Raw genomic sequence first — 21467 nt, 5'->3', positions numbered from 1 at the left:
TATGAAGAGTTCACCATTTAACAGATGGTCCAACCCCGAAAGTTCAGCTGTGCTTAACATGACCGAACTATAAATTATCTTACTAAATGAATATGTAGCGGAAAAACAGCAATAAGGTGCATGACTTCAATGAGAATCAATAAACCTTGTTCTCACGTGGCAACATCGAATATTAACAGCCCTTTATTTGTACCTGACATCAAAACTGTTATGGTGCTCAGGTCATCAGCGACTTCGTTAACACAAGCCAACCCATGGGAGGGGAGATCCTCGCCCTGCACCAAGGGGACCTTTGCTGGTAGACAGGGCTACAGACAACCCCTTTAAGTCTTCTAAGGAAGGAGGAAGAAGCATAACAGGAGGCAATAGAGCAAAGCAACTGCTCCTTCTAACATTTCCACAATTAAGATAATTTAATTTCAATTCCCTCACAGTAAAATACGCCGTTTCATTAAGTAGCGCAGCTGGGGGGGGTTGAGGGTGAACACTGATATTGTAAACACGAAAACTAAACCCACAAAAACAAACCCATGTTTGAGATGAGAGAGAAATAAAGTACAAAACTGAGAACAGACTCCCATGACGCTCCATCTCAGTCTTGTTATCTCAACAGAATTCTCTACATAACAGCTTGGCAGAGCTAATTAAAAGCAAAATTCTCATTTTACAGAAGGGAATAATGACAAAATATATTCACTTTATGTAAATGGATTTAAAAAAAATGGCAATTGCGTGGATGGTCTACTGCTGTTCCTCAAAGAAAAGTCTGTGTACAGTCAGGGAGGATTTAAATGAAGACCAATTTATAAGCCTCAGTTCTCAAACTGGAAAATAAGAGTATTTGTTTCCTCTAATGCAGCTTTTTATAAACATGTTTAAAACTATGAGCTGTGTCAAACCCAGAATTTCCTTTAAACTGTAAAATAATTTACATTTTAATAACTGAGCTGTGCAAATCTACTGTGCAAACTTTACAGCCCAACCGATATATCAGGGAAAGGTTATTACTGCTAAGCATCTGGTAGCTCAGCACATTAAGAAACATAACTTCTAATAGCAGCAATTTCTTTTTGTGGAGAGAATTTGTTGCCTGCTACTCAGTTAGAACTAGTCCATGCGAAATGTAGCTCTATTTTTAATAGCACTCAGTAACCACAAAGCCATAAATGCATTTTGTTGAAAAAGACCTTTAAGATCATCAAGACCAACCGTACCTGTCCACTACTAACCCATTTCCCCCAGCATACATTTTCTTTTCTGTAGGCTCTCTTTTAAACCTCTTGACTTCTCACTTACAGCTTAAAAATTACCCTTTTAAGAACATCAATTTATATAAAATAACTACTACTTCTGTAGTTCGTAATTCTGTTAATGATTTCAGTGCAGCGGTAACTGGAATCCTTCTAATGCAAAGCTTCATATGCATCTTGAATGCTTTGGTACTTCCAGAATGCAAGTTGCTGCATAACTGCACAGTCACCGTGTTTATAATTTAACTAACATCTCCCTGCTGTCTGCAGAATGCCAGGACACAATATACAAACTAAGGCTCCAGAAGCAGAGCAGCTGCAGAAATCCTTCTTTCCAAAGGAAAACACAATTCCAACACAATCAAGCATTTGGATTAAATTGCCAAAAGGATAAGAATTGAATAAAATGGAGGGGGGGGAATAATTCTAAATTCCACATACACAAAAAAAACTACCTAAACCTGTGTTAATCAGTCATTCTCCTGAAATTACACTGGAAAGGAAAAGAAGAGATGCTATTTGGAAGGTCTTATTGTTAACAGTCTGACTTCAGCAGTGGTGTCCCAGCATATCACAGGAACAATCATAGAAAAGCTGGTGGCAGGGAAAAGAACATCTTCTATCAACTCTTTCTGGCATTCCCTGACATCGCTGTCCTCCTCCATTCTCCGCTGTTCCCCACTACAGCAGCTCTACCACTTACCACTTCAAATGACCAGTTTAAACTTTCAGGTCTATTTTCTTTATGGGTAGAGGAGTTATCCTCAGCTGCCAAGTGGTTATAAGTCTTCAACAAAGCCCTACTGTTGGCACCAGCTGGCTTTCTGCCACTGTATCTTTTTCTACATGTTCATTTTTGTCTTTGCTTTCGAGTTTTTGATAGGAAAACACAGACATGACGTACCATTGGTTTTAAAACTACAACCATGGGTGAATAATATTCTTTCTACTCATACAGTCAATGAGGACTTCCACTCAAGCATTATTTCAGAAACTATGCTCATTAAACCTAAAAAGCAGCACAATTAACATCAATTTCATCTTAGTCATCTCTTAAAAAAAGAGCTGACTAACGAGTAATCATGATACATGCTTATATGCCATCTTAAAAACCCAACCAAGTCATCTCCTTGGCTTTAGTCATTTCCCAAGTTACTTTGAAGAAGCGCTGTCTGTTAGTTCCTAAGCAACCAAACATGCAGGTTACATTCTCTTTCTCCAATACCTGGACCCAAACTGGACACAAGAAAAATCATCATCTTCATTTTCTTCATCACTACTGTCCTCAGACACATCAGATACGGCAAGAAGGAGGAGGGAGAAAGGGTTGTCGTATATACTACCACAAGGAGAATGAAAAATGCCATCAGATTTTTTAAGCCAAAAGAAGTAGTAAATGGTAGCTTTTCAAGTCTGCCAAAAATTATCTTCTCTAAACATGCAGACACTGGGTAGCTCCATGTTAGTAAAACCACGACTATGCTAACATGCTCTGTTACACTGCTACAAAGTTATTCACGGATCAAAGCACCACACTTTCACAAATCAAACATTTAACAAGAATTTTTGAGACGTAATAAAAGTTATGGCTGAAGCAGGAATGTTCAGACATGACTGAATAGCAAGTATTGCAATTCTAAGCTACTGAACTTTAAACCAGTGGTCTTAAAATGTTGTGTGCTTGTTTTTCCCTCCTGCAGGGACTGGGGACTCCAAGAGCAGCCAAGAGAGAAAATGCAACACTACTTAGCCAGGCATAGCGAACTAGGCTCATCTGTAATTTAGAACGATGCACCAGGGAATCAAATCTAACACAGTCCAACAAGTAACAGCTTTCAACGAACCAACTAAAGCCCTACCGAGAAAACTGATTTCAAAGCAGGAGGTCTGTTTGGTTTACTGCAGCAACTGAACACAGAGCTTAATAGTTTAACGGGAACGGATGTAAGAAGAGGAGGAAATTAAAACAGTATTGCTACTTTTAAACTACATCACACCTCATGCTCACAGAAGCAGTTTTGACATTTTGGCAGAGACAATTTGTTAGCGAGTCAAGGTATTAGCACAAACCAAAAGGCAGAAATCAACTCAGGGTAAGTAGGGTGAGCTCAGCACAAACATAAGTGTTTCCAAATTGCACGATTATGCCACACCCTGCGCATCACACATGAAACACACTTTTGTTCTTGTGAAATACCTAGAAGGAATCCTGTTCAGTAAAGGAGAACGCCTGCGCAAGGTACTGGGTGAAGCAGTAAACAAAGGCGGACCCATGGTTGTGGGTCTCTGTCTGGATGTGATGACTGGCATGGCTGGAGGGCTAGCAGCCACGGCCGGAGGACTTGAACTAGATGGGATGGAAATATTCGAGGAACGCGGTATGGAAGAAGCTGAAAAGCCTCCAGAATGGGCAACAGTGTATGGCCGGTACCTCGGAGAGGAAGGCTGCATCCAAGAAGGACTTGTTGCTGTCAGGTGAGAGCTGACAGTAACGGAAGGCACAGATGTGGTGGCAACTGAACTGGCTGGTGGGGTAAGAGATGAACCAGTCATTGGTACATAGCTTGTGAAATTGGCAGTAGGAGCTGGACTAGTCCCATAGAGACTAAACCAGTTACAGGGGAAAAAGAAAAAAAAAAGCAATGATTTAGGATATGCAGAAAAAGGGTGGAAAAGATAAAACGAGCAAGAAAAGCCTTTGCCCTTCTGATGACTCTTTAGCAATAATTTTGCAGCTCACACATAATTCCTTTTTACTAATGCTGATTAAAACTATGCCACAACCTACACGTTAAGTTAAGAGTCATAGCCGTCACTGATGCGTTAGGGATACTTCTCAGAAGGAATCTGCTACGAGGCTTTAACCCACCAAATACACTTCTAGCCACAGCAATAAAAAATGGTGAAATGCAAAGACTTTGACATGAAAAAGATTAATGAATTTTAAAAATCTATTCTATTTATTGTTCTTGGGACATTCCTATGCCCCCTTCTCTTTTCTAGTCTACCAATAAATATTGAAGTGAAATCAGTATGCAGTTACAATCAGAAGTCACCTGGATAATGAACTGGAACCAAAGGAGCCCACGTTACAGAACATAGGGCTGCTTCCTGGGTTAGAACCCATGTTTAAAATCAGGCTTCTGTCAGGAGAGCGGGCAGCCGCAGCAATTGGTTGTGATGTAGCCGTCAGGCTAGCAAATGGGTTTTCATCCCTTGACTGGGTGGACATCATCAGCACTTCCATCAAAATCTGTCCAATCAAGTCCTTAAAATCCGAAAACACTGTTAAGAATAAAAGAAGAGATTCAGTATCCTCACCTGCTGTCCCAACCTACAAGTTAGGGGTGTAAACATTACTAGAGATTTCAACTAAAAAGGACAGTAAATTACCACTGTGAATTAAGTGCTGCTTTTGGCAAAGAAAATAGACTGATACTTACCTTTCTAACTATCACTCAGTCCGTCTTAAGTGAGTTAAGAAAGTACAGATACATAAAAATACAGCTTTTATGGAAAGTACAAAACATCGTAGTTGACCTAATGTTCCTGTTATTGATTATTAAAGCCGTCCTGTCTGTCCTCCTCCCATTCTCCCACTCTACTGTTGGGTAAGTTGTGTCATAAAGTAAGGAAAAAAAACACATGCGCGCACACCGCCCCCCCCATGTGCCCACACAAAACAATTTTGAATTGAGTCGTATCTTATAGCTGACATATAAAATATAATTCATTATATAAAATAATATGGAATTCTTAGAATCATAGAATAGTTTGGTTGGAAAGGACCTTAAAGATCATCCAGTTCCAATGCCAACAGGATGGGCAGAGACACCTCCCACTGGCTCAGGCTGCCAAAGGCCCATCCAACCTGGCCTGGAACACCTCCAGGGGTGGGGCAGCCACAACTTCCCTGGGCAACCTGGGACAGGGCCTCACCATGAAGAAATTCCTCCTTATGTCCATCCTAAATCTGCCCCTCTCCAGTTTATACCCATTCCCCCTCATCCTATCCCCACAAGCCTTTGTCAACAGTCCCTCTCCAGCTTTCCTGTAGCCCCTTCAGGTACTGGAAGGTTGCTCTAAGGTCTCCTCAGAGCCTTCTCTTCTTCAGGCTGAACAACTCCAACTCTCTCAGCCTGTCCTCGCATGGGAGGTGCTCCAACCCTCCGATCATCTTTGTGGCCTCCCTCTGGACTCATTCCAATAGCTTAAAATTCTTAGTTTATCAAATTAAATAAATATCTACTACGAAGCAGGACAACCCCTAAATTCAGTAAAAGGTTTCCGAAAAAAAAATAATAAAAACCCAGCAGCACTGCAATATGAACACACGAGTTTGACAACAGAAAACACAACCAGCAAGAGCACAGCAACCAACAAAAACTGGAGCTATGAGCAGTCAGTCCCCTGTTACTTTTGGGCATTTCATTTCAGCAGACATTGAAATCAGGTGAAGACCACAAGGAATTGGCTCTGGCATTGTGGCAAAGAGCGAAAACGCCAAGAGTAGGGAACACACGACTCAAATGAAACAATCTCTAACTGTGGCAACAGTTCAGACACCCACCTTCCTTTGGGTTCTGCTTAAACTGGGCAGAGAGCGAATTCAGGAAGATAACATCTCTGTCTCGGTCCTTCCAAGAGACTCTGAAGATCTTACAGACCAGCTGTAAAGCTTGTTCCTCAGACACTTCAGACCCAGACAGAGGCTCCTTGGTTAGGGAGGGTAAAAAAAAAAAACACATTAACTACTTTGCAATTGTATTATTCAAGTCACAATTTTATCAGATGCAGATCTCCTTTAAATGACTTCAGACTAACCCTTAATAGCAGATTTTATACAGTTATAAAGGAACAGACTTACTTGTCAAAATTTATTTGAAAAAAAACCTGGAGAAACACAAAAGAAACGCAGAAAGTATGTACCAGAAATACCCTTTTCAAAAGCTTTCTCTCAAAGTATTTCATAAACCATAAATTTTGACACATCAATATATTTTACTGACTCAATCACTCCACAAGTATTCTACTGTTTTCAGCACTTGTACTTCTTTTGCCTATTTCTGCAAAGAAGGCTTCCTTATTAACACCATTTACATGCAGATAACCAAGCAAGAACAGTTTTTGCTCATAAAAGAGGACTACGCAGCGCTCTATGCATTTAACTTTTGGTGTCTCCAAATAAGTAAGAGGTATTGAACCAAGCTTTACTTTACTGTCCGCTGCTCTTCTCACTCCCTTCAAGACTGTCCTTGATTCCAAGCTATTTATTTCACAGTAGCACAATGTGAGCTGTCCGAATGCCTAATCTGAAGCTCGGAATTGACTGGAAAGGACTCTGCAGCAGGGTTATTGCTACGTGGCTTTAAGCCAGGCTTTTACCCACTGACCTTATTACTGACAATGCAGGAATAAACAAAGGCATCTAATGAGCACCGTAAGAATTGTTGTAGAAACTTCTCTCCGCTACATTGCCATCCTATTTCTTTACGGCTTTATTTCACATGGGCCTTAAAATCAAATGACAAAGAGGACAACTCAAGCAGTGAATTAAAGCTTTGTATTTGCTCGCTTTTTCTACTCTAAAGGGTTCTACCAGCTGTTCAAACCTCGACAGCTAAATATTGTTATCTGTTTTCTTACAATATCACTAAGAAGTAAAATCTTATTACATAGCTCTACTTCAGCACATATAACATGGGAAGCACTGCTTTGTTAGCAGACCTCCAAAACGCTACGCAAATAAGCTGCAGCAATCTTCAGAAGTGTCTTAAAAACATTCCTTTAAGCTCCCTATGTATTATAAAAGATGGATTTCGGCATTAATAGGTCACTTTGTTGTACGATATGTAACAAAAACATTTCCTTCAGAGCTCACTCCTCTATCCTAAATATTTTGTTCATGTTTCCATTCCACCATTTGGAACACTTATCATGCAGAAAAACTTCTCCAAAACCCAAAAGTCATCCCTTCTGAGAAAGAAGGGAATGCAAGCCAGTCCCAGCAATCCTACAGACTGCACAGCTGCACCTGTGTCAGTGGGGGAACACTCAGCAACAGAAGCAAAACGTGCAGTGAAGCCTTCATAAAATAAAGTTAACTTTTTATGAAACAGCAGCATGCATTACTCTGAAAACAAAGCACAGAGCACTTAGTTCCAAATTGCATAATCTGAACACGCTCTCTCATGAAATCCTGACTACAATAACAAGAACATACATGTAGCCTGGAAGAAAACAGCCAACATAAACCAGACCAACCTTATCCGTCAGGCTCCTTTTCTCTCTGCGATCATTCTCATCGACCTCCATATTTTCAATTCCTGAATCCACATCTACTTGGGACATGCTGTAAAGGGAAGAAAGTGAAGAAGCCCATTAACTCCTAGAAAGCCATTGACAGAGCTCTAAGATGCTCCCTGAAGGATTGTCACCCTGAGTAGAAGCAGCAGAAAAACAACGCAATAGGCACTGCCGGATGCACTAACAGCAAGCAAAACCCCTAGTTGATAAATGCTTCTCCTATCACATTTCTTTTGAATTCAAGGAAAAATAGTCAATTTCTCCAGCAGGCAATAAAAGCTACACAGCTATCACATCCCATAATGTTTCCTTTTGTAAACAGAGTAGCTGAATTATCCCCACCAGACATGCTCATCGCTTAATGTCTAAGATAACGCTTTGTCTTTTATCACTTTAGGTCAGGAATGCCCATTAAAACCAGACTAGAAGAAGTACTATGGTGTGTCAGTTTTAAGCATTTAATCCTATTGCATTAACAAGGCTGGAAGTGAGAAACGGCAGAAAATTTTCCCGCCTAAGTGGTTTTGATGATTAGCATTGTGCAACATTTGCTGGCTTATACAAGCTGCGTGTTTTACCTTTTCTCACAGGAGACACTATCAATATCCATGCTCTGAGACCGAGAGAGAGACTGAGATTGTGTTTCAAGGCTGTTAGATGGAGAACTGCTGAGTGAACTCACTCCTTCGCTGCTCTGGCTTCGGTGGGCTACTCCTAGAGAAAATGCACCACCAGGATTACTACTTGGAGACGAGAAGGTACTACACAATCACTTGGATGGAAAAGGAAATATTGCTTTTCAGTTCAGCTCTTATGTATTCTTAGTAAAGTGTTAGGAAAGAAACGTTAATAATATTCACATTTGACTACTGATTATTGCATTTTCTACCTCCCCTTGCAGAAGCAATATAAGAATGCTTACCTGCGTTACAACACAGAGAACAAATCTAAAGTTACATCCACGAAGTGCTTAGAGATTCACTCCCATAAAAAAAAGCAGTAGCAAACTGATCTCATATAAGATCACTCCACTTAAGACTATCATAGCCCCTCTAAAGCTGGTCCTTTCAGAACAGGAATTCCCACTGGGTCATTACAACAGAGTTAACTTGTGTGAGGATATTGGACATAACTAATCCGAGTTGTGACAGTCATCCCTCAAAACTTCCACAATATACTGGGAAATTGTTAGTATTTTTGCTTCTCCACAAGAATAAAATAAGCATCCAAGGAGTCCTAATAACATGCACCAAGTGCAACACCAGCAAATGGAGAGCAATAGAATGACTTTGGAGCTTGGCTGATGAGTGTCAGGATAGGAACAGAGGGATTCACTTTGCAATGAAGGTTTCTTCAGAGAAGTGTTAGACACTAGCATGGTAGAAAGAAAGTCATATGCATAATTCTATATAAATGCAGAGGAAGCCTTGCATTCAATAACAATACAAATTGAATGAGTTCTACAAACATCTAAATGGTGAGGGTGCTAAAGTGCAGTCTATTCCTGAAATTCATACCTAGTGACACTTTGAAATACCGATTTCTATTAAAGTAGGATTAATGGCAAGCTGCAACTGCAGTTTTATCAACATCAGGTATTTGCATGTCAGCAAACAGACTTCTTGAGGAGAAGGAAAAAGGTATTATTCCTCTGTGTTTAAAAAGAAAGCTGCAGTGAATTTCAGTCCTTTGGGTTCTTTCCCCTGCCATTCAAAAGATATTCCCCAGACGGTATCAGGTTTCAGGTGAGAAGTGTAAAACCAGATTGACAACCTATTTTTAAATTCCAGCACTGGCTCTGTTTCAGCATTACTACTGAGAAGTGCAAGCTTGTCTCGCGTTTATGGCAGCAACACATTCTGGAGTTAACAGTGGGGGCAGCAGAACAGAACAAACCAGGATTATGCTCTTTGACACAAGCTGTTTGGCTTTGAATACCTTCCCAAAGCTTTTCTAGGTCTTGAAACAACTCACTTTACAGGAACAAAACTGCAGAAGGCAGAAGAACTCCATTTAGAAGAGACTTTACTGAGGAACAACTAGATATTCAGCATGGGTGGTAGGAAAGGTTGCTTCATTCCAGTGCTTTGAAACTCCTGTTTTACTTCCCTTACTTTATTTAATCATATTTCTTTTCTGTGAAAAAGCCAGGCATTATTAAATTGCTGCAATGAATGGCACTGCAGGAAGCAAACACTCTACTGCCAAGGTAACTTCTGCTTCTGGTCATCAAATAACTGGGTACTGTCCAGTGCAGACATGGATTCTTAAAACAGAAGTCTCTAAGGTCTTGGCTATCTGACCACCACGATAAACCTGTTCACCAATACACAAATATTTCTACCATGAGGTGGGTGTTCCCCTGTTTAAACTATCTTTTACACTGTTGCGCAATACGATGGATCAGGACCTCATCTACCCACTAACCATTCCTTTTTCCTGGCTTAGTTTTCATCTGGATCAACTCCATGATCCACCTCACCGCACAACTGCAGAGGGAGAGGCAGTGAAAAATGCCCCTTTCAGCAAGAGTCAGACCCAAGATGGGTTAAAATAGCCACATAACCACAGGCCAAGCAAACACAGCAAGTGACTTCTGCACTGCTCTTGAAAAAAAAGTCACCTTTGCTTCTGGGTTGCTGTCTATAATCATGAGGACAATACACAGTGTTAAATTCCATCTGCAATGAGCTTTTCTCAGGAAATGCTTTTGATAGCTTTTCTCTGTCCTGCTTTGGACACGAGGCAACAAAATAAGAAGGAGTCACTCTCAGGTATTTCAGAAGAGCACTGCAATTAAATTACAAGATTTAAGCTTGTAAATTACTGTACTGGCCAAAGGAAAAAGCACAGAATTTCCAAAAGCAAATAAGTAAACAGAGAATTCCACATGCTTACTAAAGAGCATTGAAAAAAATATTATTTCTATCAAATTATTAGGCATCACCTCGAGTGCTGTGTGCACTTTTGGGCACCTCAATATTAGGACATCAAAATGTTGGACTCTATGATCTTAACAGCTTTCCACAACCTAAATGATTCTATGATACTGAAAAACTGTTTAAGACAATTTTGATATTTGAGATTGGTTTTGTGAACCTCTCAGCTTAGTCACACAACACACAAAACAATTTAAGTTTTCAGATAAAGATCACAATACTGGAAAACATGCCAATTTGTTTATATTTCCAAGATATATAAATTGAAATAAAAATCAACTTTTTTTTTTTAGGTCAAAAGTGGTACTATATATAAGAGTATATACTCTTGTGCTCTCTACAAAGCAACCCTCCCAACTGCCTATTCTTTCTGCATTTGACTGATTTGAACAGATCAGGCATTATTCATACCTTCTGAAATAAACATGATTTCTAATTGTCTCATTTGTATTCACTCCAGTAAACAGTAAGGTTGGCAAAGTAATACAAAGGAGAAAGCAAATACTTTATTCTTACACTGACAACGCGGAGTCACAACTTACTATTTTTAATTGCGCCAAATGCTAGTAACTGAAGATCAAAAACGAACTTGGGACCGATTGCTAAAGTGCACCTAGTAGCCAATCAATAAAGACTGTGTTGCAAGACTGAAAAGGGTTTTTCCTGTCTCCTTGAAAAACTGGCTTTCTTTTCTGTAATACTCTCTAATATTACACTGCGTTACAAACTTCAAGCTCTGTAACCCATGTTTTCCATGCCATTCGTTTACTGATACCTGGAAAACAATTGTATCGAACTATTTATTAGTCAGAAAATGAAAAGTACCTTCATTCCTTCAGCATTTTAGACTGTTTCTTACTGAAAATTATTTTTAGTACCAGCAGAAATAATGTCAGTACCCGTGTTCATGTTTTCTGAAGATAAGGAGTTGCGTAGTAAATTCCAGTAGACACACAACAGTAATTTTTGTCTCCAGCACCTACCTGATGCTCCAATCGGCGAGGTAGCTGGGGTCATGCTATGGACATTTAGGCCGAGGCTCTGGGATGGCCCCGGGGCTGGTGCTACTACCGGTGGTCCTGGCGGAGTCTCCCGCTGTGGAGAGGTGAGCGGCGTCGCCGGCTGGGAAGATGGCCCACCTGCCAACCGAGCAAGGCGCCTCCGACGAATCTGCACAAAGCAAACAACAGAGCAGCAAATAAACCAGTTTGTTTGCTGGTACATGTGTACATGTGCTCCACTGCTGCCCCTTGGCCATCCTGTCAATCAGGGTATTCACTCCTTTGGAACTGCAAATAGCAAAGCTTTCCTTGCTAACCTGCTAAATGGAGCCTTACTGCCTTAACTGATAGGAATGGTTGGACTTGATCTAAGAGGTCTTTTCCAACCTAGTGATTCTATGGAACTCTGTTCGGCGTGACAGCACTAAGACAACCTTAATGTTCAGACTTGAAGTACACATTTGCTGCCTTGAAACCCATTTCCACTGGAGAACACTGTCCCTCGAATGGTTGTGTAAGACAAGTTTAACAGTCATTGCTTTGCAATTTCAAAACCTTTAACGCTCCTCCCCATTTATTTTGGCATTTGATGCAACGAGCTGCATTGATCTAATAAAAGGGACAATAAGAACATGACCTCTGCCTTAATTTCACACCACATGACACTAATGAAAACACTCGTGCTAAAGAAGATCAAGTTTAAAGTTCTTAATGATCACTGCTGTCCAAATTAACCTCAAGCAGACCTGCAATACTGAAACACGTAACTCACATGCGGGACAGAAGCATCGGGAGAAGTAAAGACAGACAGTGAGTAACATCCTCTCACCACCTAGAGACATTCCATCATGCAATTTAAACCAGCTTTTGCACATTACTAGCAAGACAGAGAAGAATCTGCCTTCAAAATCCAGCTTCAGAAAACTGTTACGAACCTATATATTAAAATCAGCACATGCCTGCATAACACTAATATTATACATGAGAAACAGACAAAATAAAACTTATAAAACTCATAATTTGGAAGTCCTTCAAGTGAAACTTGAAGCATAAATGGAAAAGAAATTCTTTATCATCACTAGCTGCCTGAAGGAATCTGTTCCTAAATCTTATCTTCAGCTCAAAACAGGCCCAGTATAAAATAAAGTATCAAATTTGAGAGCATCCACTTCCTGTTAAAATAAGCACTTAATGCTGTTCTTTTTGTATTGTGATAAGCATTGCACGCAATGTATCAGTTTTCATGCCTGCTCTTAATCCTAAAGAACTGCAAGGCAAGAGAAAGAGCAAACAAGAGATCTGTGTCAAGTCAATGTCTACTCTACATCACCACCATCATTTAATGGCCTGTGAAACCTCCCCCAGCAGGAAGAAGAACAGATCAAATCGAATCAGACTTCAAAAACTGTGGGAAAACAGTGTCTGGAACTACACCTCCCTCCATGACAGGTGTCACCACATGAACATAGGAGGCAGCTAGAAAAGAAATTCCTCTTTTTTCTTATTGGAATGGAGGAAAAAAAATAACAAATACACACACAAACAGCCAATCTACACAGAGAGGAAAACACAAAGATTAATTACATAAAAAGTAAGAAAAATGTGATGTGAAACTTGTCATTCTTGCTAGTGAGTTCTAAATCTGATGTTAGTAGGAAATATGTGAGGAGTAAAAGGCAATAGGCATTAATCAATATATTTATCAATCTATTCTCAAAGCCAGCCAAGCCTTGATTACTCAAACAAGGTCACAACCCTCACAATGTATGATTTGCACAAAACCTCTTTCCGTCACCTTCCAGGTTCAAGCAGAGGCCACGTGTGCCACTCAGCACTCCTTCACCTTCCAGCATGAGGCACAAAAGAGGCCCCAACCACAACAATAAATACCTAGGTTGGAATTGTGGGATTCAGTGACTTGTTCTCATTCCAGACTGAAAGACTTCCCAAGTCATAATGAGGAAACACATAGCTGGGGTTCTTCCCTATTTTCTTAGGAAAATTTAGGATACCTCAATAATTCCCAATGTTTGATTTCAGCAATAAGTACTTGTCACAGTGACAAATGCAAAGCTGTTACGTACCGTTGTATTACCCAACAGTGACAAGTTCATAAAAATCATTACACAGGCCATGGAACAAACAATGTCCATGTCCCTCACACAGCACAACTCCATAATACACAGGTTAAAAGGTTAATTAAAAAAAAAATCTAATTGGCTGAATGGAAAAAAACACATTGATTTGTAACTAATACAGTTCTCGCTAGACACATCTGGACTGCAGCTTTGAATAGCAGTTTTCAGACATATTTTTGATCTTACTGCCCTCTTAAAAGCTTTTTGCTGGACACACTACAAACAAACAATGCAAAAATAGCACCCTGTTAAAGACAGTTAACTGATAATGTGATTTTGCAGCAGACCAATAAGGATCCAACCAGGAGGACTGGTCCCTCAGGCTCACATACTCCCAGTTAAAGAAAAGTTCTGTATCGACACTAGCTTTAGTGGCACCTGCTTGGCAAGACTCTAAGGAAATTCTTCAATATAGCATAATCGTAAACAAGTTCCAAATCTGTACAATAAAAGGTAATTCAAATGGATTTGTGAACTCACTAAAGCGCATTAAATTGGTTTAAGGAATACTTCATTTTCTGATGACACTGGTCATGTGCTGTACTCAGAAAGCACAACTGAAAAAACATATAAATGTTCAGAGAGGTTAAGCTCACATCATTCTTCCCCACGTTGTGCCACATTTGGCTTGATTCTGCTTTTTTTTTTCCTATGCAGTCTCTATCCTCATGCGGTGCTATATATCACCCATGCTAAAATTCATACACTAAAAGAACTTTCTTTACTGGTCTCCTAAAGATTCCAGAACAGTCTGCCGTGACAACTTCTAATGCTTTAACAAAGCAAACATCGAGAAAATTTCAGAGAGAGAAACTGCTGATAGCAGTGGAAAACATATCCTTAAAGCAAAAATATGTACCATAATACCAAAGCCATTATTAATTATATATCTCTCTCTTCTTTTCCTGTTACAATCTATATATGTTATATTTAATTACAGTTCAATATAAGAATATAATCTGATCAATAGGAGGCTTGTAATTAATTTCAACTTTAGTTAAGCGTTTTTTTGCTTTCAGCCACAGCCAGATAAGTCTGATTCAGAGAGAAGTCACACAACATATTCTGGAAGGCTATTTTTCCATACAATCTGCCTCTGATGCAGGGTCCACTACGCCAAGTCACTGTGAGGTGGAGATGGGAGGAATATGAAAACAAACTTGACTGTGACTTTTCAATGAGGGGTCCATTAACAATAAAAAGTGACAGTGTGACTCTCTTAAAATGAATAAATTTGTCTCAAACAATCATCCAAAGTCCAACCAGCTTTGGTTCTAGCTGAACTGTACTGGAAAGACATGGAAAAACGTGAGTCACTCGAGACAAACGTTTTGCCAGAAAAGGTAGATGAGTCCCTACTGGAGAGCTCATTTTCTGCAGCCTCTGTTCCACAACGCAGTGTTTTGATGATGTCAGTAATTTGCTAAAGCAGTGACACAAACAAGCTCACATAGGTCAAATAATTCTGAAATTAATCATAAAACACCTCATAATCAGATGCAATTTAACCATCAGGAGAACTGCATGTAAACAAAGTACTCATGAAATACACCTATAAAATTCATGATCTCTTTTCACAGCAGAAATTACAACACCGGCATCCTATCCCAAGATGGGAATTGTACTCCTTTTCTCAACGCTTCCATAGAGTACAAGGACTGAAGTAAACAGCATGAAGTATTTCGTCCTAGTCCTGCTGTGACACAGCAGGGCTGCTAAATCATAATATACAGTGTAATCAAAACCACCTTGACTTTTTGGGATACAAATGATAAGTGACATCTGCAGCCACCTCGCTCTCCAGTGCTGCCACAAGGTTTGGCACAGAACAAAACCACCTTCTTTCCATCCGCCCTGCAGCGCAGCAATGAGCCTACACTGCAGCTGGTCCAATACAACGCTCTACATCTTTATGCAGTGCACTTGAAGACAAAAATGTTAAGAAAATAGGGAAGATCTGAAGTTGTACATGATTTGGGAGTTACTCTGGGAAGCTCCATATGTCTTATATATGTTAGAATCCATTTGATTCCTCCGACAGCCAAGCAAAACACAAAAACTTTAGTTAGAAAACACCACCCTTGAGAAGGAAGAAAGAGGAACCAGTTCATATTATTCCATGTCAGATGTTTGTCAATCACAGGATGACACCTATGACTCTTATGTTAAAGAACAAGAGGTTGAATTTAAAAGTAGATCAGAGGAGGCAAAAGAAAACTGATGAGCCTGTTTGAAACCACTGCAAGAAGAAATTACATTAAGCCTAAGATCACACACTCCTCCTGCTTCTCAGCAAGGAAGCAAGATTTTAAGTGTTTTCCTGTGTTAAAAAGTATGGGGTTTTCTATATCCTGCACAGAAAACATACTGTGTTGAACGTAGAGTGGAGACTCAGAACTGCAGAATCACAGAATGGTTTGAGTCGGGAGGGACCATGAAAGTCACCCAGTCCAACCCCGCTGCAAGAGCAGTAACATCTTTAACCAGATCAGGCTGCTCAGAGCTCCATCCAACCTGACCTGCAATGTTTCCAGGGATGGGACATCCACTACGCCTCTGAGCAACCTCTGTCAGCGCCTCACCACCCTTAGCATAAAACATTTCTTCCTACTATGTCCTCTTCTCTTTTAGTTTATAACCATAACTCCCTGTCCTATTGCTACAGATCCTGCTAAAAACTTTTTCCCCATCTTCCTTATAAGCCCTCTTTAAGTATTGAAAGGCTGCAATAAGGTGTCCTCAGTCTTCCCCGAGCTGAGCAACCCCAACTCTCTCTTCACAGATGAGGTGTTCCAGCCTTTTGCTCATTTTTGTGGCCTCCTCTGGACCCGCTCCTGGCAGACAGCAGCGAAAAGCAAACAGAGAGAGACAAAGGTGCGGAGAAGGGAGGCACACGGGGAGCAAGCAGGGCGCCTCAGGAACCCCCTTCAAACCGGGAAAGCGCCAGGAAGGAGCCAGGAAAAGGGGCTGGGGGGGAATAGGAAGAAAAGGCCGGGGAGAAGGAAAAGGGCCGGGAAAGGGTCGGGGAGGAGGAAAAGGGTCGGGGAGGAGGGAAAGGGCCGGGAAAGAGTCTGGGAGAAGGGAAAGGTCCGGGAAAGGGTCGGGGAGAAGGGAAAGGGCCGGGAAAGGGTCGGGGAGGAGGGAAAGGGCCGCGAAAGGGCTGGGGACGAGGAAAAGGGACGGGAAAGGGCCGGGGAGGAGGAGGAAAAGAGACGGGAAAAGGACGGAGACGAGGACGAGGAGGGAAAAGGACGGGGCCGAGGAGGGAAAGGGCCGTGGAGGAGGAAAGGAGGAGGATGAGGGGCCAGGGAGGGCCCAGCCCGGCTCCCCCCCCACTCGCCTCATCCGCGCTCAGCTCCTCCATCGCCTTCCTCTTAATGGTGAAGGGCGGGCGGGCGCTCCCCTCCGCCCCGCAGAGCCGTGCGGTCGCCTCCGCGCCCCGGGGGGGCCTCACAAGGGCATGTCGGTGCCGGCGTGTCCCGCGGTCGCCGCGGTGCCCCGGCCCTGCCCCGCGCAGAGATTATTCATCAAAACAAGAGGGCGGCGGCGGCCATCTTGGGGCGGGGTCACGTGAGCCCGCGCGCCGCCGCGCAGCCGGGACGGCACGCGCCGAGCCGGCCAATGGGAGCGCTGGGAGGGGGCGGGGCTTAGCGGAGGGGAGGGGCGGGCTGCGCGCCAGGGGGAGAGGGAGGGAGCCATGGCAACGGGGGCGGGGCTGAGGGGAGGCGGGGAGAGGAGAGTGAGGGGGAAGGAGATGGAGGGAGAGGAGGGAGAGAGGGAGATGGGGAGAGATAGGAGGGAGAGGAGGAGGAGGAGAGGAAGAGGAAGGAGAGAAAGGAAAGGGGGAGAGGAGGGAGCAGGGAAAAGGGGAGGATGGATGGGGAAGAAGGAAGGGGAGAAGAGGAAGAATAAGGGGGGGGGAGAAGAGAGATGGAGAGGAGAGAGAAGTGAGGAGAGGAGGGAAAGGGGAGAAGGAGAGGAGGAAGAGAAGAAGGAGAGAGGGATAAGAGGGAGAGGGGAAGAAGAGAGGAAGAGGAGAGAAAGGGAAAGGAAGAAGAGGGGGAGAAGAGGAGAAAGGCAGAGGCAGAGGGATAGGAAGGACAGGGAGGGGGAGAAGGAGAAGAGGGAGGAGAAGGAGAGACAGGGAGAGGGAGAAGAGGGAGGGGAGGAAGAAGGGGAGAAGAGAGGAAGGAGATGGAAAAGAGGGAGAGGAGGAAGAGGGAGAAAGGGAGAAGAGGAAGAGGGGAGAAGAGGAGGGAGAGGGAGAAGGAAAAGGAGAAGAAAAGTGAGGGGGAGAGAGGGAAAAGAGAGAAGAGGGAGACAGTGGAGGAAGAGGGGGAGGGACCCTCGCCCAGAGGTGGGAGCAGCCCTCAGGTACAGAGGTTGGTATCCAGACTGGGGTTACGCTGTGCTCTGCTCGTGCACAGCCCGGTGAGGAATGACTGAGGTGCTCTGGGCTTTCTGCCTGAAAAAAACCAGCATCCTTGTTGGATCAGCTGTGGAGTGGTCAGCAGGAGCAAGGAAGGGATTGTCCCCCTGGACTCAGCACTGGTGAGGCTGCATCTCGAATCCTGAGTTCAGTTTTGGGCTCCTCCGTACAAAAAAAAAAAAGGCATCGAGGGGCTGGAGCGCATCCGGAGAAGGGAACATAGCTGGGGAAGGGGCTGGAGCACAGGGGTACGGGGAGCAGCTGAGGGATCTGGGGCTTTTTAGTCTGGAGAACAGGAGGCTGAGGAGAGACCTCATTACTCTCTGCAGCTCCCTCAAAGGAGGTTGTAGCAAGGTGGATGCTGGTTGTTTCTCCCAAGGAACAAGTGATAGGATGAGAGGGAATGGCCTCAAGTTGGCCAAGGGAGGTTTAGATTGGATACTAGAAAAAATACCTTTACCAGAAGAGTGGTGAAGCACTGGAACCGGCTGCCCGGGGCGGTGGTGGGGTCTCCATCCCTGGAGGTGTAGAGGTGGCACTTTGGAACACGGTTTAGTGGGCACAGTGGGATTGGGCTGACAGTTGGACTGGATGAGCTTAGAGGTCTTTTCCAACCTTAATAATTCTGTGATTCTATAATTATTACAATCTGGGTAACATACAAAGGGAAAAGGAAGACACTGAGCCCCACTGTGCCTTGGCCTTTTCTAACTTCAGTTTGAACCTGAGATGGTTTTATCCCTTTCTTGTGTAAAGCCACAAACTTTTGTGCATGTAGTTGTTCCACTATACTACAAAACGGTCTTTTTGTGAAACATGTTAATCTTTTCCTCCTCTTTCTTTTCCCTCACCCTCAAATTCCTCTGGAGAACAGAACAGCCATGGTCTGTGTGGATATCAAGTGACTTGGGTGTTCACTTCCAGCTCTGCTTGTTTGCTCGCTTATAAAAAACATAGGTAAAAAAAGAGAGGGGTTTTGAGAAGTTGCTCTTTTAGAAGAGAACAAAACAAAGGGAGTTGCATCAGCAGATTTGTGCCCCAGGATGAACAGTCACTCATAATAAGATCTTAACAGGCAGCTCTGTGCACTGCAGCATAGTTTGACTCAGTGATTGAATCTTGGGATTTTTTTTCACTTGTTCTTTTCTTTTCCCAGTGGTCTTGGGGCTATAATCCAAAGCATTTACATTATTTTATTTGCTGGCTTATTCTTATGCTAAAGTGTTGATTTATTCCATATTATATCGTTGCGCGGAATAGTATGCAAGAAAGTTATTAGGAGACTACACACAAATTTGTCTTAAAAGCTTTTGAGTAAACATTAGTAACCTTAAAGTTACTTCTGATGATGTCAAGGGAAAATGTTATATGTTTTGTTTAAAAGTAGTCTGCACAAGTCTGTCACACAGACCCACTTCTAGAAAGAATAATAGCAAAGTACATTCTGTGGTATGATTCCTTGTATTTTTACATATCACTTGTCTAACTCTTTTTTGTGTGCATATCATTAGAGACAGTGTTTTAGAGACCATGAATCCTGGCTATTCTTCTGGTTTTCCATTGTCTACTTTGATTGAAGAATCCAGAAGGCAAAACACATCTATTCCCCTATTTATGGAGTACTTCCACACGCAGCTGGTGTACCTTAAAATCATTATAGCACACACAGTCAGTGGTTGCACTAAAAAAACACTGGAGACTTGTTGATGGAAAGGCTCCTCCGTCAAAACAATAGTGCAAGGTAGTTGAAGTGGTCTGAAACAACTTTGGATAAAATCTTGAACGGGTTTTTTGTTCTTTTCCTTCAGTTCTATAGTTGGCAAAGGCTATCTTAATTTCTCTCTTTTTTTTTTCCCTATTTCCAGAACATATGGCTGCTTCGTTCCTTTTTTCACCTTCTAATTCAAGATGTTTAATTTGTATTTGTGAAAGCATATGGATTGGTTAGCATATAAACATCACTGTAGTAGCTTCTCTCATCCTCAAGATCTCCAAAGCATCCTCAAGGGCGTTCTGCACAGCATTACCTGCTCTCACATCAGCAACTTGTAGTAGGAAGGCAGCAAAAAGAAAAGTAATATTACTGCTGATAACTCTTCTATATTTGTAAAAGTAAGGACTTCCTAATAGCAGCCTTTCTAATGAATTATTACACTTGTAGTCATACAGGTTGCTAGTCCGTTTTCCTGATTTCTACTTGGAGTCTCTCTCTTGTACTGACAGAGTTCTTGAGGTCATCATTGCCTTTCTGTATTGCTTCTCATGCATATCATGCACAGTTTAAAAGCGGTGGGATTTGAGAGTACCTGCAATATTTAACACCTAAAATCCTGCTGTTAGGAAGCACTATAATTTAAATTAAGATGCAAACGTTCCAGAGGTGACATCTAGTGGAGTAGCGAGGTCTGGGTGGCTGTTGCTGATGTGACAGAGCACGTTGGCTGCATGATTTTTTTATACTAGAACAACACAGTAAGAATATTTTTATTCCAACTAAATGAAAACTCTCAGTTCCAGAAGGAAGACACTGTCAGGAACCATACAATGAAACCCAGGCATTTTACTTCTGGTCCCCCAAATTTCCCTGACTGTATGAGGTCTTTTCTTCAGATTTTGGAAACTAGCTTGAATTTGCATAGTCTACTAATAATTATCAGTCTGCACAAAAAAACTTTCGAGCTTCAACAGATGTTGCCTGCCTCTGGGGGTAGCTTTTAAGAATGTTAAACTGACAATTTTAAGTGTCAGAGAGGTGTTGTTACTTACATTATTAATGTCGGGAATGATTGTACAAATTATTTTTGCATGGAAAGTAATTAAGTTACTAAGCTTAAGCTAGATTTAATCAAACTCTTACCACTAGTGATAAGATCCCTGCAATGTTGGTGTTGCCATCAGTACATAGCAACTCCTTTCACATCTCACTACCAAGTCGATCTGACCACTTACACGTGTTTACTCGAGGCAGACAAAGATCTACTTCTATGCAACATTACACAGGTCAAAAATAAAAACATTTAATCTGATTGAACAGTCTTAACTAAATCGGTGTTGTTTTCACTCTTAAAGGATTCAATGTGTGCTTAAAGGATTCAATTCTTTTGCAGAATGGAACCTACATGGATTACTCAGACCTATCTTCATCATTCTGGGATTTGATCACTGGCTGGTTTCTTCTACAAAGCTGAAGGTAATTCTGAGAACAACACAACTATGGCACCACATAGGACCTTATGTTACACAAAGATACAAGCAAGTGGATTTAACTACTAGTCTACATCTTAAAAAGGAGCGTTTTGATTAATAAATCTGCACCCTATGGTGTCTGCTTCCTTTGTTACCTTAGCTTCTTTACCATCCTTCCCCCTGTTTGGTTTGATGTTGGCATGCTCCTTTAGAATAGG

General features: G+C 41.9%; 2 protein-coding genes across 9 annotated transcripts in view; one reads left to right on the top strand and one right to left on the bottom strand.

The window, feature by feature from the left end:
* UBE4B (ubiquitination factor E4B) overlaps positions 1-17224 on the bottom strand; it is a 40201-nt gene extending 22977 nt beyond the window's left edge. The window contains exons 1-8 of one of the 3 annotated variants that reach the window (XM_054085916.1): positions 16975-17224; positions 11479-11665; positions 8135-8270; positions 7515-7602; positions 5821-5965; positions 4307-4535; positions 3448-3855; positions 2476-2589 (exon numbers count right to left, since the gene is read on the bottom strand). In XM_054085916.1, coding sequence (XP_053941891.1) covers positions 2476-2589; positions 3448-3855; positions 4307-4535; positions 5821-5965; positions 7515-7602; positions 8135-8270; positions 11479-11665; positions 16975-16998 — 1331 coding nt within the window. In that variant the 5' untranslated portion in view covers positions 16999-17224. The remainder of the gene's footprint in view (positions 1-2475; positions 2590-3447; positions 3856-4306; positions 4536-5820; positions 5966-7514; positions 7603-8134; positions 8271-11478; positions 11666-16974) is intronic. The other 2 variants (XM_009562343.2, XM_009562345.2) reach the window with 2 other exon arrangements.
* A 749-nt stretch (positions 17225-17973) lies between these two features.
* The window catches only part of LZIC (leucine zipper and CTNNBIP1 domain containing), a 32403-nt gene continuing 28909 nt past the window's right edge, over positions 17974-21467 (top strand). For 2 of the 6 annotated variants that reach the window (XR_008453246.1, XM_054085923.1), the window contains exons 1-2: positions 17974-18185; positions 21171-21253. The gene's annotated coding sequence lies outside the window, so the exon portion shown is untranslated. The remainder of the gene's footprint in view (positions 18186-21170; positions 21254-21467) is intronic. The other 4 variants (XR_008453245.1, XM_054085922.1, XM_054085921.1 and 1 more) reach the window with 2 other exon arrangements.

Source organism: Cuculus canorus, chromosome 21, assembly GCF_017976375.1.
Source record: "Cuculus canorus isolate bCucCan1 chromosome 21, bCucCan1.pri, whole genome shotgun sequence".
Classification (NCBI taxonomy): domain Eukaryota; kingdom Metazoa; phylum Chordata; class Aves; order Cuculiformes; family Cuculidae; genus Cuculus; species Cuculus canorus.
This window is presented reverse-complemented; position numbering and strand designations above follow the sequence as displayed.